A 13,128-nucleotide genomic window follows, 5' to 3' on the forward strand; every position below is an offset into this window, starting at 1 on the left:
GCTCAAGAGGTATTTTGTTTTTGCTTAGAAATAAATTAAAAATACACCTGGTTGTCAACTCATTTTACATGATAGAAGAACTTGTCTGCAGGAATGAACAAATCCTGATACATGAACCCATCATCTGCTAATAGCATGTGAGAGAAAAGTTAATTAAATCAGTATTGAAATGGCCCAAATAAAAACTATGCTTAACAGTGTAGGAAAAGATAGATTGCTACTTACTGTAAAGATGATACATTAAGTTGCAGACAGACATAATTGAAAGACACTTACACATAAGCTTTCGGCTACAGTCTTCATAAGAAAAAGAAAGAGAAATACTTGCCATTCATTCGCACAAGCAAGCCCAACTTGTGCACACATGACCAACTCCGGCAGCTCTGACCAGAATGCTATCTGCAATCTTATCTTTTTCTACATTGTTGATATTCCAACCTGTAGTTTCCATTGTTTGAAAACTCTGTTTAATTATTTCTTTATTTTACGAGCACTCTAAGGTAACATTGCATCACCACACTTTTTGTAATGCTCTCTTTATTGCTAATGATGCAGTGTTGTCAGTACTGTTTATATTTTGTCATTTTGGTATTCATGTGTTAATCATTGATGTTATTAGAAGGACAAAAGTTTTTAATTTTACAGTCTTTTGTAGGTAATTATCTTTTTCTGTTGGTTCTCCTGCACACAACAGCAAACTTAATTAAGAAAGTCATGTTGGAAATTAATGAAATGAACTAAAGTTTCTGGTGTGTTTTGTAATTACAGGTCTTTGCTAACCGTTGCTCTGCTAAGGGCTGCAAGCAAAAAGAAGTTGTCCGTGTACAATGTGCAGAGTGTCGTCTGAATTTCTGTCTGAGGCACCGCCACCCAGTTGATCATAATTGTGAAGGTGCTGAAGCAGCTCGCAGGAGGAGAGCTGTGTAAGTAGTACTGTATACAAACTTCACCTACCAATATTGTTGAATAGTGGATACGGATCTCACAGTAAAACTGTGCACATGCATGCTATTTGATTTTTATTGGTGTATTCTTATATATGAACAAAACAAATCTGAAAGTGATCAGCTTCACTTGCAGTTTCTCATGAATATTGATGTAGGGAAATTGAAGTAGGCAAGTGTGAATGTTTAACTCTGATTTCAAAAGAAAATAATGTTCGTGTCTGTCTTTTGAATGGTAGTATATTAGAGAGAAGAGGCAGAGATGAAGAGTCACAGCAAAAGTAGATAAAAGGATGCGCATAAGCTAATATATGAGCCAAGAATTGCTGATTCCTTATTAAAGAAATTGTAGAATATTGTATGTGCAGTCATGCTTCTGACATTAGCTTATAAAAGAAGGAAGGATATAAGCTGATAGTTCTGTCTTTGCAGAGCTTGCTGTTGAGTTAAGATATGTAAAGAAAGAAGACATAAATATTTTTGCTCACATTACAAGTTCTGACACATGTATGTCAAATTTGTTGTCCAGACAGCCTCACTCTTCCTTGTTGGACTCCTGAAAAGTAGTATGCTGACGTATAAGTGCAATGCCAACACTGATCAATAACAAGTAATGAACTCTATCCATTAGCTCTGTAGTTGTCGTGGATACATAGAATACACAGTGTGAATTCTGTCAAAGGCAAGCATAATCATTTGCATTACCAAATAACGAGTTTTTGATCAGAGAGCCTGTAAAATATATATTAAACAATCTGAAAAGTAATTCCGAGAATAGTTACTTCTCTCCAAAAAAAATTTTCGTAGCAAAATATTGTATCCATTTGGCATTTTACTAAACTGCTTACCCTGCTGTGGCAACTACTGTGGACCAGTTGTATTTGAATCACAGCATCACTCTTGTATTGACCTAAGCACAGAAGCTATTCAGAATGACAGTGAGTAAATCAGTGTTTTGTAACAATGTAACAAAAACTGTTCGTATTGACTGAGTGGATTTGGTCTTGGTCATATTCAACTAAACTAATATTGTTAAACCATTTCAATGCTAATTGTATAATCTACCTCAACTACCTCAGTGCAAGGTGACCATTGAATCACATAAAAAAAAAAGACACATTCACCTTTTTTGTTGTGATTTAGTATTTGGCATCAGAATTTTTTGCTAACTAAAAATGTATTTTTTGTATCAACACTGCAGGAGAAGATAGATTTCTACTTACCATAAAGAAGACATGTTAAGTTCCAGAAAGGCACAAGTAAAAGACACTCACATAAGGCTTTTAGCCACAAACTTCTTTTTTGCTGAGGAAGGTTGTGGCGGAAAGCTTTGTGGGAGCGTCTTTTTTAATTGTGCCTGTGTGCAACTTAGTGTCTTCTTTTCGATGAGTAGCAATCTGTCATCTCCTACATTTGTGATGAAACAAGCTGGGATAATTTTACTTCCCCTTTTGTTTTGCCATCTCCCTCCTTAAATTCATTTTTTCAATTTGGACTAATTACCATTAACATGCATGTGTATAATCTGCATTTTCATAAAAGAGGAAGGTTGGCCCTCAGTTTTAAAGAATATAACACCAGATCTAATTTTGTGCTTAGTTTTATGTATGTAATTGGTTGTTAACTTCGAACAATGTATAGTTTCAGTACCCATTACTGTGACGATATATAAGAGCCCAATTTTTGGTCACAAGACAGTCAGTCTACGGCAGAGTTTCAGACGAGGAATCTGTGTTGGTTAGAACGACAACGACGCAGCAGCATAACAGTGAAATAAATGTTACACCAATAGGCCATGTGTTAAAGCAATGATTATTCCAAAAAAACTGTGAAATTATGTGGTTATGTTTTTACTGCTCATAGATGTTCAACAGTAAACTATTGTAGCAGTATGTGGACATTCACCTGCAAACCAGTAATGAGGCTTCTTGAAAGTTGAACAATAGTGCACTGCCCATATATAACTGTGTATTATTGGTGGGGTTGTGAAAAGTGAAAGTAAAAGATTGTGAAACGCAACTGTGCATCTGTCGGTACATCATTTACTGTAGACAGTAGTTGCACATACAACCCCTATTTTTTCAGCCAGTACGTCAACACTGAGGACAACAAATGAAGAAATAAAGCAGGCAGAAATGTTAAGCATTGCTGATATTCCTACCTGGAGTGTCCTCAGGAAGAGAGAGAGAGAGAGAGAGAGAGAGAGAGAGAGAGAGAGAGAGAGAGAGTGTGTGTGTGTGTGTGAGCGAGCTTTCGCTCTCTAATCTGGAATGAATATTCCTACTCGTATACCCAGCTTACTCCCTTTATGAAGCCATCACATTTTAATGATAAGTGCTGAATAATGCACAAAATATCCAATAATGACATCTGGGAAATGATATAAACTTTCACAAAAAACAGATTGAAAGTTATACTTACATTTATTTGAAAATGAAATGAAAATTAAAACCCCTACAGCCATCACTTTTGCATTCCATTTATTCAATGGCATCAGAAAGCAAGAGAACCAAAGAAATGTTCATCTATATGACAAGTAGTCATTGCAAGGGACGAGTCAGAGGATAGTGTCAACTATCATCAGAGTATCCGAAACAGGCAAAATGGTTAAAACAAAAATGTAAATATAATGTTTATGTCGTATACTAAGTAAGAAATGTTAAAGCAGGAAACATCAAGACAGTAACAAGGGCACACAATATGTGATATTTATCCAAAAAATATGTTTGAAGAACCAGATACAGAAACATAAATAAGTCATAATACATCACTGGGTAATTTCCAGATAAAGTGGACAAAATGAAACTTGGAATGTTTCCATATATTATTAATGAAATTAAAGTAGGACACCATCAGGGCATATGTATTTTTTGGCTTTGTCGACTGTCTTAGTGCTTCCTACCTTAACTTTTTGTATTTACTGCATGACATGTAGGGATATATTTGTGTGTGTTTCTGATATTGTACAAAATAGGTAATTTTCTGTAGTATATCCCCTGTATATGTTTTACTGTAACTGTTTTATATTTATTACAAGGGATGTGGATACATTCATATTTTCAGTTTATCCACCTCGTATTGATATTATCTTTTAGTGTATTATTTATATATTTCTTGGCATGTTAAGACAAAGGTTTTTGTTTATACCTGGTTCTTTGACACATTTTTGGACCCCCATGGGGGCCCGGGAGTTAGAATAGGCCCGAGATATTCCTGCCTGTCGTAAGAGGTGATTAAGAGGAGTCTCACACCTTTCAGCCTTTATGTGATGGTCCCCTATAGGGTTTGGTCTCTATTTTTCAAAATTTTCCCAAAGAGCGAGCCAGCTGGGGAAGGACGCCTTGCATGGTGCATCGTGTCCATTGTCCATTGAGATCTTTACCCCCCCTTCTCGTCGTGGTATTGCAGTCCGACTCACCTTCCATCTCTTGAGCAAGGACACCTTCCTAGGTGCGTTTTCCTCCACCCACTATGCAGTGTGGCTTTCTGTGCTGACGATGGCCATGGAATTCTTTGCACCTCATATCCAGCATGGTAGCCAGTCTGTTGCGGTGTGGCCGCCATGTACCCTGTTGGTTGTAGCCCCCTGATTACACAGGGATCGCTCTGCTGATGCCTGCACCGTTAATTCCCCACGTATGCCAAGGAGTAGATGCTCGTCACCCTGGGGCATTGGGACTCCCGGCAATGGCCATCCTGCCAGGTGGCCCTTGCTGTGGCTGAGTGGCACCCATTGAGAGGGCCCCTAATTGGAGTGGGTGACATCAGAGCAGATGACTCGCGATGAAGCGTACCATGTCATCACTTGCTGGTGATCAGACACCGGCAATCTCTAAGCGTTCCAAGTCACAATACATTGCAAGAAAGTGTGACCCTAAATCATTCCCCTCCCTGGCCACACCATGGGAGGAACGCCAGGCTAAGGATGGCAGCGAAACTTATTCATCCCGGTACCTCGTATGTACGAGAACTCATGGGGACTCCTTTGTTTTGATGAAGCCACAGTTTTTTGTAGAGCATTTAAAGGACAAGTTTGGGGAGATGGAGGGCTTGTCCAAAATGCACTCTGGGTCAGTCTCGATAAAAACAGCATCCACTCTCCAGTCACGGGCTTAAAACACTTGTAACAAATTGGGAGATGTTTCTGTTACCATCACGCCACATAAGAGTTTAAATATGGTCCAGGGTATTATATTCCTTAGGCACCTTCTTTTGCAGCCTGATGACAAGCTGCGCACCAATTTAGAGTGGCGAGGTATTCATTTTGTGCAGCGAGTCCATCGGGGTCCAAGGGATAAGGTTGCCACCGATGCCTTCATCTTGGGCTTCGAGAGTGACACCTTACCCAAGGAGGTCACGGTGATGGTCTACTGCTGTGATGTCATACCATATGTCCCTCCCTTGATGCGGTGCTTTATGTGCTGGAAGTTTGGCCATTTGTCTTCCCGCTGTACTTCCAGCATCACATGTCGAGATTGTGGATGTCCATCACATCCCAATATTCCATTTGCCCCACCTCTCATCTGTGTCAGCTATGGAGAGCATCAATCATCTTGATTGCCAGACTGCAGGATTTTACAGAAACAATTCCGTGTCCGGCCATCCTGATTTAGGTTTTCCGTGATTTCCATAAATCGTTCCAGGCAAATGCCGGGATGGTTCCTTCGTAAGGGCATGGCCGACTTCCTTCCCCATCCTTCCCTAGTCCTATGAGATGGTTAACCTCACAGTTTGGTCTCTTCTGCCGAACAACCAACGAACCTTTTGCAGAAAGAGAAGAAAATCATGGAATACAAGACCCTGGACCGACTGACCTACAGTGAGGCTAAGAGGAAATATGAGCACCTACATCCTGTGGCTTTGACCACCCCATATGCCGCCATTACGAGAACAGTTGGAGCCCCATCAGTTTTGTCAGGACCAGAAGTCTACACCTGCCCTCTTGCTTGTGTGTGTGTGTGTGTGGGGGGGGGGGGGGGGGGGCAATCCCCCCTGTTGCTCCCGCACCACGTACCTCGAGAGCACTGCTCTTCCAACCATCGGGGACATCAGTCCCCACTTCCCAGCCGGAGAAGTGTAAGTCTTCTTCGGCTCCTCCGTCAGGATGAGATCCCTTGGGTCACTCGCTTCCCAGGTTTCTGCTAGTGGGAAAGATGACACCCGCCAGTGGCTGAAGTGCCCAAAAGCAGCTGGTCATAGGGCTTCGCAATCCTCCTCAGTCCTGGTGACTGAATCAGTGAAGCCCTCCCAGCCAGAGAAATCCAAGGATCAGTGTGAAAAGTCCAAAAAGAAGACCCTTAAGACCAAGGAAATACGCAGTGGCACTCACACCACTGCTACTTACAAGCTCTGCATCTGGGGATGAGGTGGAGATTGTAGTGTCCGCTGAGGACCTAGATCTTGCCGGACCCTCAGATACAGTGGATATAGACTGCTCAGGCAATACAGCCGTGGCAGCAGGTGACCCTGTGTTCGATGCCTTCCCAGTCTCACGATGTCATCCTCCAGTGGAATTGTGGTGGTTTATTCCCACCACCTGGCTGAGCTACGGCAACTGGAAAGCTCTACACCTGCTTTCTGCATTGCCCTCCAGGAAACCTGGTTCCCGGCAATGTGGACCCCAGCCCTCCGCAGCTATAGGGGATTTTACAGGAACCGTGGCGACTTTAATGGTGAAGTTTGTGTTTATGTCCTAAACTCGATCTGTAGTGAACATCTGCCCCTTCAAAGCCATCTTAAGGTTGTGGCTCTCAGAATAAAGACGACGCAGGAAATAACTGTCTGCAATGTATATCTTCCTCCATTTGGTGCACTACCCCTAAATGTATTAGCTGCACTGGCTGATCGCATCCCTAAACCTTTCCTACATCTGGGAGATTCTAACACCCATAACCCCTTGTGGGGTGGCACCGTGCTTACTGTATCAGTTCGACCTTTGCCTCTTAAATACTGGGGCCGCCACACATTTCAGTGTGGCTCGTGGCAGTTACTCAGCCATTGATTTATCCATTTGCAGCCTAGGACTCTTCCCATCTATATCCACTGGAGAGCACATGATGACTTGTGTGGTAGTGACCACTTCTCCATCTTCCTGCCACTGCCCCGGCGTCAGGCCCATGGACGCTTGCCCAGATGGGCTTTAAACAAGGCAGACTGGGAAACTTTCACATCTGTGGTCACCATTGACTTTCCCCCACATGGTAACATCAATGTGATGGTCGAGCAGGTGACTACAACAATTAGAAAACGCAATCCCTCGCTCTTTAGGGTGCCCCCGGCGAAAGGCAGTCCCTTGGTGGTCACCGGAAGTCGCTGAGGCAATTAAGGATTGTTGGCAAGCTGTACAGCGGCATAAGCGGCACCCTTCCCTGGAGCACCTCATAGCCTTTAAGTGGCTCCGTGCCTGCATTCACCAGCTTATCAAAAGACGGAAGTGTGAAGGAGTATTGGGAGAGATACGTCTCGACCATTTGATGCCATATGTCACCTTGCCAAGTCTGGAAAAAGATCAGATGTCTTTTTGGGTACCAGACCCCCAACAGATGTCCCTGCTATTAACATCAATGGCGTGTTGTCTACCGATGCAAACGCAATTGCTGAGCACTATGCTTGAGCCTCTGCGTCGGAGAACTACCCCCCAGCCTTTCGCACCCTCAAACGCGGATAGAAAGGAAAGTCCTCTTGTTCGCTACACACCACAGTGAACCGTATAACGCCCCATTTACAGAGTGGGAGCTCCTCAGTGCCCTTGTACATTGCCCCGACCCAGCTCCTGGGCCTTATGAGATCCACAGTCAGATGATTAAACATCTCTCATCTGACTATAAGTGACATCTCATCATCATCTTCAACTGGATCTGGTGCGATGGTATCTTTCCATCGCAATGGTGGAAGAGCACCATCATTCTGGTGCTTAAACCCGGTAAAAACCTGCTTGATCCATCAGCTTCACCAATGTTCTTTGTAAGCTGCTGGAACATATGGTGTGTCGGCAGTTGGATTGGGTGCTGGAGTCGCGTGGCCTACTGGCTCTATGTCAGGGCGGCTTCCGCCAGCATTGCTCTACCACTGATAATCTTGTGTCCCTCGAGTCTGCCATCTGAACAGCCTCTTCGAGATGCTAACACATGGTTGCCGTCTTTTTTGATTTACGAAAAGTGTATGACACGACCTGGCGACATCATGTCCTTGCCACATAATACAAGTGGGGTCTCAGAGGCACGCTCCTGAATTTGATCCAAAATTTCCTGTCGCTTCGGTACTTTCCGTGTCCAAGTTGGTGCTTCCCATAATTTGCCCCCACATCCAGGAGAATGGGATCCCGCAGGGGTCTGTATTGAGTGTATCTCTATTTTTAGTGGCCATTAATGGTCTAGCAGCAGCTGTAGGGCCGTCTGTCTCACCATCTCTGTATGCAGATGACTTCTGCATTTCATTCTGCCCCACCAGTACTGGTGTTGCTGAGCGGTGCCTACTGGGAGCCATCCACAAGGCACAGTAATGGGCTCTAGCCCACAGTTTCCAGTTTTTGGCCATGAAGTCTTGTGTTTTGTACTTCTGTCAGCGTCGTACCGTTCATCTAAACCAGAACTTTATCTGAATGATGATCCACTCACTGTAGTGGACACACATCGATTCTTGGGACTGGTTTTCAATGCCTGGCTGACTTGGCTTCCTCACCTTTGTCAGCTTAAGCGGAAGTGCTGGCAGCACCTCAATACCTTCTGCTGCCTGAGCAACACCATCTGGGGTGCAGATCGCTGTATGCTGCTGCAGCTCTACAGAGCCCTTTTCAATTGAGCTTTGACTATGGAAATCTGGTTCATGGCTCGGCGGCACCCTCAGCATTGCGTTTACTCAATCCAGTGCATCACTGCGGCGTTCGCCTAGCGACAGGAGCTTTTAGGACGAGTCCGGTGACCAGCCTCCTAGTGGAGGCTGGAGTCTCTCCATTGCAGGTTAGGTGTGCGCAGTTGCTCTCCAGTTATGTTGTTCGTAGTTCTCCTGCACATCTGAATTACTATCTCCTTTTCCCGCCCATGGCGGTTCATCTCCCGCATCGGCAGCCCAGGTCAGGGCTTACAATTTCAGTTTGTGTGTGATCTCTTCTCTCCGAACTGGAGTCCTTGCCTTTACCACCTATACTTGAGGTCCATTCACGTACACCTGCATAGTGTACACCTAGGCCGCAGCTTCGCCTGGACCTTTCACATGGCTCTAAGTACTCAGTTAACCCTGCGGCTCTCCTATGTCACTTCCTCTTGATTCTCGACATGTACCGGGACCATGAAATGGTTTACACTAATGGCTTGATGGCTGATGGCCACGTTGGTTTTGCATATGTTCATGGAGGACATATAGAACAGCACTCTGTGCCAGATGGCTGCAGTGTTTTCACTGCAGAGCTGGTGGCCATATCTCGTGCTCTTGAGCATGTCTGCTCATGCCCAGGCGAGTAATTTGAGCAGCCTACAAGCTATCGACCAGTGCTACCCACGTCATTCTTTGGTAGCGACCGTCCAGGAGTCCATCTATGCCCCAGAATGGTCCAATCGTTCAGTGGTGTTTGCCTGGGCCCCAGGTCACGTCAGAATCCCAGGCAACAAACTTGCTGACAGCCTGGCCAAACAGGCTATGCAGAAACTGCTTATCGAGATCGGCTTCTCTGAAACTGACCTGCGTTCAGTATTACGCTGCAGGGCTTTGCGGCCTTGGGAGACGGAATGGTATAACCTCAGTACTCACAATGAGCTGCGTGCCATTAAGGAAACTACGAATGTGTGGAAGACACATTCGTAGTTGGCCATACATGGATGACGCATGGTTACCTCCTCCTTTGCGAGGACCCACCTCGGTGTTGCTGTGGCTCACAAATCTTTTGCTGACTGCCCACTTTTAGGCACACTGCGGCGGACTTTTAACTTTCCCAGCACCCTGCCTTCGGTGTTGGGCGACAATGCCTCAACAGCAGCTTTAGTTTTAAGTTTTATTCATGAGGGTGAGTTTTATCATTTGCTCTAAGTTTTAGCACATGTCGTTTGTCCCTGTGTGTCTGCCCTAGTGGTTTCAGGGTGGGGGTTTTAACGTGTTGCAGAGTCGCTGGGTTTTCCTGTTTATTCTCATGGTCAGCCAGCCATGATAACATACTTTCTTGTTTTAATTTCTACCTGTTTCTTGCATGTCTTTGTGGTGTTCTTGTCCCCTTTTGTCCATTTAAGTGTTTGTTGCCCTTCAGTCGTTCTTGTGGTTTTTCCTTTCATTCTGTTTTATGTTGTCTTATTGTCTTTTTCTCACCCTTGTGGCATTGTTTCCTTCAGAACAAGGGACCAGTGACCTCATAGTTTGGTCCCTTCCCCCCTCTTTTAAACAAACCAAACCAACCAACCATTTTTGGATACATACGTCATAACTGTCTGTTCTCGTTGCAATCTTGATGTCTTCCATCTCAACATTTCATATTTACTATGTGACATGTAGATATATAAGGGGCTTTCAGAAAGAAACAAGCTGGAGGCATAATTACAGAAACCAGTACCTGTATGTTAGAAGTATTGACCCTGGCTGTTGAGACACTTGTGCCACTGTGATAAAAGGCGGTGAATGGCTGTCTCATAAAATTCCCTGGGCTGAGATGTTAACCAGTTCCACACATAAAGCTGGATGTCACCATCCACACGAGTGCAGGAAAGGTTATGCTGACGTTCTGTAATTATGCCTCCGGCTTGTTTCTTTTTGAACACCCCTTATACAGGGTGGTCCATTGATACTGACCGGGCCAAATATCTCACAAAATAAGCATCAAACGAAAAAACTACAAAGAATGAAACTCATCTAGCTTGAAGGGGGGAACCAGATGGCACTATGGTTGCCCCGCTACATGGCGCTGCCATAGGTCAAACGGGTATCAATTGCGTTTCTTTTTTTTTAAATAGGAACCCCCATTTTTATTACATATTCGTGTAGTACGTAAAGAAACATGAATGTTTTAGTTGGACCACTAGTCACAAATGTATAAGTACGTGGCATTACATTAACATTCCGCCAGTGCAGACGATATTTGCTTCGTGTTAAAATGGACCGTTTACCAACTGCGGAAAAGGTCGATATCGTGTTGATGTATGGCTATTGTGATCAAAATGCCAAAGAGGTGTGTGCTGTGTATGCTGCTCGGTATCCTGGACGACATCATCCAAGTGTCCAGACCATTCGCCGGATAGTTATGTTATTTAAGGAAACACGAAGTTTTCAGCCACATGTGAAACATCAACCATGGCCTGCAACAAATGATGATGCCAAAGTAGGTGTTTTAGCTGCTGTCGCAGCTAATCCGCACATCAGTAGCAGACAAATTGCTCGAGAATCGGGAATCTCAAAAACGTCTGTGTTGAGAATGCTACATCAACATCGATTGCACCCGTACCATATTTCTATGCACCAGGAATTGCATGGCGACGACTTTGAACGTCGTGTACAGTTCTGCCACTAGGCACAAGAGAAACTACGGGACGATGACAGATTTTTTTGCATGCGTTCTATTTAGCGACAAAGCATCATTCACCAACAGCGGTAACGTAAACCGGCATAATATGCACTATCGGGCAACGGAAAATCCACGATGGCTTTGACAAGTGGAACATCAGTGACTTTGGTGGGTTAATGTATGGTGCGGCATTATGGGAGGAAGGATAATTGGCCCCCACTTTATCAATGGCAATCTAAATGCTGCAATGTATGCTGATTTCCTACGTAATGTTCTTCCGATGTTACAACACGATGTTTCACTGCATGACAGAATGGCAATGAACTTCTAACATGATGGATGTCCGGCACATAGCTCGCGAGCAGTTGAAGCGGTATTGAATAGCATATTTCATGACAGGTGGACTGGTCGTCGAAGCACCATACCATGGCCCGTACGTTCACCGGATCTGACGTACCCGGATTTCTTTCTGTGGGGAAAGTTGAATGATATTTGCTATCGTGATCCACCGATAACGCCTGACAACATACGTCAGCACATTGTCAATGCATGTGCAAACATTACAGAAGGCGAACTACTTGCTGTTGAGAGGAATGTCGTTACATGTATTGCCAAATGCATTGAGATTGACGGACATCATTTTGAGCATTTATTGGATTAATGTGGTATTTACAGGTAATCACGCTGTAACAGCATGCGTTCTCAGAAATGATAAGTTCACAAAGGTGCATGTATCACATTGGAACAACCGGAATAAGATGTTCAAATGTACCTACATTCTGTATTTCAATTTAAAAAACCTACCTGTTACCAACTGTTCGTCTTAAATTGTGAGCCATCCAGCACAAAGCGAAAAAAGTGGTCCAACTAAAACATTCATATTTCTTTATGTACTACATGAATATGTAATAAAAAATGGGGTTCCTATTTTTTTAAAAAAATGCAGTTGATATCCGTTTGACCTATAGCAGTGCCATCTAGCAAGCCAACCATTGAATATATCCTTTCATATACCTACCATACTCTGCAGATATTTACATACACTTTTGTAGGCTTAAATCAGGAATCTGTAATCTGTTGTGGCAACTAACTACCAACCAGTTTACCCGTAGATCACCCACTTATTGATCCTATTTTGGGTACTAGTACGTTTGTTAACTTGAGTGTAATTTTTTTTACACTTGGGCTTGCACATTGTGTGATGAAACACTGAAACTAGATGCATAAATAAATTAAATGCAAAAATGATGGCTGCAAGTGTTTCAGTTTTCATTTAACGTTGAACAGATAAAGTCCTAGTAACCATCCATTAAAAGGATGGACATACAAAGATTTATTACAAAAGGTGAAACTAGTGGCCCTGGATTAGGGCTGAGCAAATGAGATATACAAGTGTTACCAGGTTAGACACAGGTTCTGGAAATCATGGAATTTCAAACACATCAGGGAAATTTGGAAGATGAAGAAGAAGAAGAAGAAGAAGAAAAAGAAAAAAAAAAAAAAACACTGGAAAAATCAAAAATCTCATTTTTGTCTCAATAGATGAAATGGTTTGTTTATTGAGGTGTCGTGCATTTTCAGTGGTTGGGTGCAGCTGAGTACGTGCGCCGCTTCCCTGCTCCGTCATTACTATTGCCTCTCCCCTTGCTACCACTTCCCTCAGCTTGCAGTCAGTGCTGCCACCCTTCTTGCCACTAGCCTAGC

At 43.6% G+C, this 13,128-nt stretch overlaps 1 protein-coding gene across 1 annotated transcript in view; it reads left to right on the plus strand.

The window, feature by feature from the left end:
• Nucleotides 1-13,128, plus strand: part of LOC124804683 (AN1-type zinc finger protein 2A-like) — a 68,295-nt gene that overhangs the window by 40,715 nt on the left and 14,452 nt on the right. The window contains exon 5 of the mRNA XM_047264932.1: nucleotides 769-923. Within this exon, the coding sequence (XP_047120888.1) occupies nucleotides 769-923 (155 nt within the window). The remainder of the gene's footprint in view (nucleotides 1-768; nucleotides 924-13,128) is intronic.

The sequence above is a fragment of the Schistocerca piceifrons genome, chromosome 7, assembly GCF_021461385.2.
Source record: "Schistocerca piceifrons isolate TAMUIC-IGC-003096 chromosome 7, iqSchPice1.1, whole genome shotgun sequence".
NCBI lineage: Eukaryota > Metazoa > Arthropoda > Insecta > Orthoptera > Acrididae > Schistocerca > Schistocerca piceifrons.